Raw genomic sequence first — 4,373 nt, forward strand, 5'->3', positions numbered from 1 at the left:
TATGGGCATTTATCTCGTATGATTCCAAGCTGTTTTTACAGTGCAAACAAGAGGAATACATGAACTTAATTTTGGCAAGGAACACAAGGAATAGTCATGGTACACACATAGAAGTACCTAATGCAGGGACTTAAACTTGGAGAAATACACTTTTATCAAGAACAATCATCTTTCCAAGAACAATCAGAGGTAGGACTTCATTGGATCCCTATATAAAGAATATATTGAGTAGAGAGTTTCAGAGCAACACTCAGACCATGGAGCTAAAAGCAGCACGCTGATGATTTGCAGTTTACTACCCTGCCGGTGTAAACTCCAGAATGGTCAGAAGGGATTGGATGATATTTCGTATGGACACTAAGAGCTGGTGAGACTGATAACCCTTGGAGATATCATCAAGGGAGTTTTGAAAACATTGATGGGGTTTGTGATAATCATGGGGTGGAAAGAACAAAACATGAATACATTTAGACATTTTTACATTTTCTAATTCTCTTGGAACAGGTACTTTTGGACAGGAATGTTCAAACAGTTTTGATCTTTTTGGTGTGATCTTGTGCAAATCACCAATTCACAAAGCAAACTAGTCCACTAAAGGTCATCTTTTTGATGTGATCTTGTGCCCATCACCAATTCACAAAGCAAACTAGTCCAATAAAGGCCATAGCTGGCAGGAAATTTTGATTGCTGCACATAAAGCAAAGGAAGATATCACACTCACAATAATTGTAAAACTTGAAGAGAATTTCTTTGATCACCTTAACTGATCACAATATTTAAATCCATGATGGCTAGCACACCCCTGTATACCCTTCTCTGTTTGGGAACTGCCTGTGTGCTATTCTTTCTATCTGGAGGATTGTCTCTGAAGTATGATATATTAGGAAGGAATGAATCTCTAAACTTCAGCTCGGTCTCTACTAGTGGGTGCCAACTTACCTATACCAGCCGTGGTGTCAACGCTAGCTGTACAAATCTTAACCTTCATTCTGTTCCTGAAGGTCTACCATACAACACAACAGTGCTTGATCTCTCTAGAAACGTGATTGAAACCCTCTACAATAAATCTTTCACCTATCTTCCAGACATCATCAAACTTGACCTGTCCTACAATAACATCACTGCAATAGAAGGTGGTACCTTTAAGCCTCTGGGTAATCTCACAGAATTGAACCTGGGGGATAATCACATTGAGTCTCTACCGGCAGGATTACTTCATTCTAATAAACTTCTCTCAGTTATCATACTTAGTTCCAACTATTTGAGTTCAGTCCCCACAGATGCTCTTCCATGGTCTGAAAATATGAAATCACTTGATCTGTCTGGTAATTTCAAAATATCCTCCATATCATCTCTTGACTTTGCACCTCTTCTGAATTGTTCACTCATAAAACTTGACATAAGTTTTTGTACCTTAACCAATCTTTCAACAAATACTTTTGAAACTTTCCAGAGCATTCAACATTTACTACTTGATTTCAATGACATGGCAGAATTTCACATTTCTTCCTTTTTAGGAATCAATGAAATACATGTACTACAATTAACACTTGGCTTTATAAAGAATATAGTTCCACTAAACCAATCTATTCACCATCCTCATCATTCTCCAAAAATACATTTGATAAATCTCGTTTCGAATTATCTGATCTCCTTCCAAGATTTTGTGTTTTGGGGATTAAATCAAACAAATATTCTAAAACTGGGATATAATTTCATTTCTACTTTATCGAACTATACGTTTTGTGGACTAGACCAGTTGATTGAAATAGATTTATCAGATAATAATTTAATATATTTACCTGAAGGCATGTTCTTCTGTAATAAAGTCTTACAAAAATTAAGACTTAATCGCAATAAGATACAAAGCTGGTCTGGAAGTACAATTTCTAATCTATGCTCTTTGAATCACTTAAACCTATCTGGTAACAAAATAAAAAATATTGATAATGGTACCCAAACATTTCCCTCATTGGAATATCTAGATCTTTCTTTAAACGCAATTACATATATACAATTTATTCCCCTACAAATTTATACTAATCTCAAAATACTGGACATGTCTAACAATGATTTGTTTTGGATTTTACCTAATACCTTCTCAGGACTAACCAACCTAAAAGAGCTCTATCTCACTAATGAACTATTGACCCATTATTCCAAACCTTTCCAATACATGAGTAATCTTCACATATTGGACTTATCATCTGCAATACAGGACATGACTTCTGATGTCACGCTGTTTACAAATTTAACATCTCTTAAGAGACTGTTTTTATGTAAAAACAACTTACAGAGCAGACATTTATTTGACACTTTGACTTCTCGATCCCTATTTACAAATCTTGAAACTTTGTTGACACTGGACTTGAGAGAGAATGACCTGGATATGTTAGCACCAGGAACTTTCAACCCCCTCAAAAAACTTGAGATACTGCTGCTTTCTCAGTCATCAGTAAAAGTGTTGTTTACTGGTGTTTTTGAAGGTTTGACTTCTCTTAAAGCATTGGATCTCAGTGACAATTATATCTCATCAATTTCTGATGATGTATTTCCAATACAATCTCAGCTTAGTGTTTTGAACATGAGCAATAACAATCTTGGTATTATTTCCATGACCCTATTCAATATAAACCCAGATTTTCAGAGTCTTTACATTCAACACAACAAAATAACTACAATAAAACGAGGGACAATATTTCCCAAGAATTTCACAATAGATGCATCAAGAAATCCTTTAGGCTGCACTTGTGACTTGCGTTGGTTTGTGAAGTGGCTACGCCTCAGCAACGTTGAAGTCATCCATCCAAATGATACACTTTGCTCACAATCTTCCATCAAAGACATGGTAGAATCACCAATCCTGTCATTCAATCCAGATAAATACTGTGGCATCAACATCCTTCTTATCACAAGTGTGTCTTTGACAGGTATACTGGTTGTAGCACTTTCTTTGTTGGCATACTGGAAGCGATGGTGGTTCAACTACAAGGCGTTCCTTCTTCGACTTGCCATTTGCGGCTACAAGGAGATGGTCCAGGACTTTGAGGACCACGACTACGAGTACCAGCTCAATTTAATGTTCCAAGAGGAAGACCAGGAATGGGTGGATGACATCATGAAGCCAGTTCTTCAGGAAAGGTTTCCTCATCTGGAGAGAGTGGTCTTTGGTGACAACGACCTCCACCTTGGAATGTTCTACATAAACGCTCTCCATTATGCTGTTGAGAACAGCTTCAAGACTGTTCTCTTGTTAAGCAACAACTCTGTACGTGAAGCCTGGTTTATTACCAAGGTACGTATAGCCCTAGAGGAACTCAATGACAGCAAACTGGACAAGGTCATACTGTTTTTCCTTGAGGATATTGACGATGAGGATCTCCCATACCTGGTTAGGTTGTTCCTGAGTAAGAACAAACCTTACATGCTGTGGACAGATGATGAGGATGGTCAAAAACTATTCTGGGCACAGTTTGAGAAAAGCATGAGGTCCAATAAGGAACTCAATAGTGTTATCCCTGTTTAATCACATGACCTGTCACATGTATCTCCTAAATGTTGGCCTACTTTAATATTTTTCACTGATGAATTAAATCACTGGTAACTGAATGATCATAAGGGTCTTTTCCGGACCCCATGGTCGCACATGACACAACTTTGATTTCGACTTGGCCCTGATCAAAGCGTATCCAAAGTCAACTCGGTCGTTCTTAGGACCCATTTAGAGATTGAAAGAGCCACAAATAGTGTCAAAATATCTGGTCTAAGGAGCCTAGAAAACTCCTTCAACCAATGCATTGAGGTGTTTCAGGGACAAATGAAATATGCATTTGACTTGAAGAGTATAAATTGAAAATGGAAAACAATTAATTTGTTGTTTCAGACTAAAATTAAATGTTAGCTTTCAGGCAAGACGGGTTGTAGATATCAAGCAGTAAAACATGGCTGAAAATAATACGTATATGACTCACTTTGAAGAGTTGTACAATGTATGATTTGTTCTTTAGCACCAGTTCAATAATGAACAATTATTTGCTGTGCAAGAATTGCAGGAAATGCAAGTTTTTTTATGTACAGAGTATTAATGAGTAATTCAAACTGTAACTATGCTAGCAGCAGTGTTAATGATTCTCACTATAATAAATCAACATTGGGGTTGTAGCATGGTAGTCACATCACTGCATACATGTACCTTTGCAGTTTTTCTTGGCAGCCGTTCACAACAAGGTTATTTGTGTCGTTATCGCTTTATGTATACATCTACTGCAGATAATGTATTATTGTATTGATATTTATCATCATTGTATATTACTATTAAAGTAGATTTGATCCAACGGCTTACCCAATGGGTGGGGCGTGCCATCTAAATTGTC

The 4,373-nt window shown here is 37.0% G+C and overlaps 1 protein-coding gene across 1 annotated transcript; it reads left to right on the top strand.

The window, feature by feature from the left end:
• Window positions 1–787: 787 nt before the first annotated feature.
• Window positions 788–3,927, top strand: LOC121429026 (toll-like receptor 13). The gene is made up of 2 exons (XM_041625921.1): window positions 788–1,154; window positions 1,518–3,927. The coding sequence occupies exons 1-2, from the start codon at window positions 788–790 to the stop codon at window positions 3,524–3,526; spliced, it is 2,376 nt and encodes a 791-aa protein (XP_041481855.1). The 3' UTR covers window positions 3,527–3,927.
• The last annotated feature ends 446 nt before the right edge of the window (window positions 3,928–4,373 follow it).

Source organism: Lytechinus variegatus, chromosome 15 (assembly GCF_018143015.1).
Source record: "Lytechinus variegatus isolate NC3 chromosome 15, Lvar_3.0, whole genome shotgun sequence".
Lineage (NCBI taxonomy): Eukaryota > Metazoa > Echinodermata > Echinoidea > Temnopleuroida > Toxopneustidae > Lytechinus > Lytechinus variegatus.

Coding starts and splice junctions, on each gene's coding strand:
- LOC121429026 (XM_041625921.1), top strand. CDS start 788: ATGGCTAGCACACCCCTGTATACCCTTCTCTGTTTGGGAACTGCCTGT. Junction 1,155..1,517: donor TGGTACCTTTAAGCCTCTGG/GTAATCTCACAG, acceptor CTTCCTTTTTAG/GAATCAATGAAATACATGTA.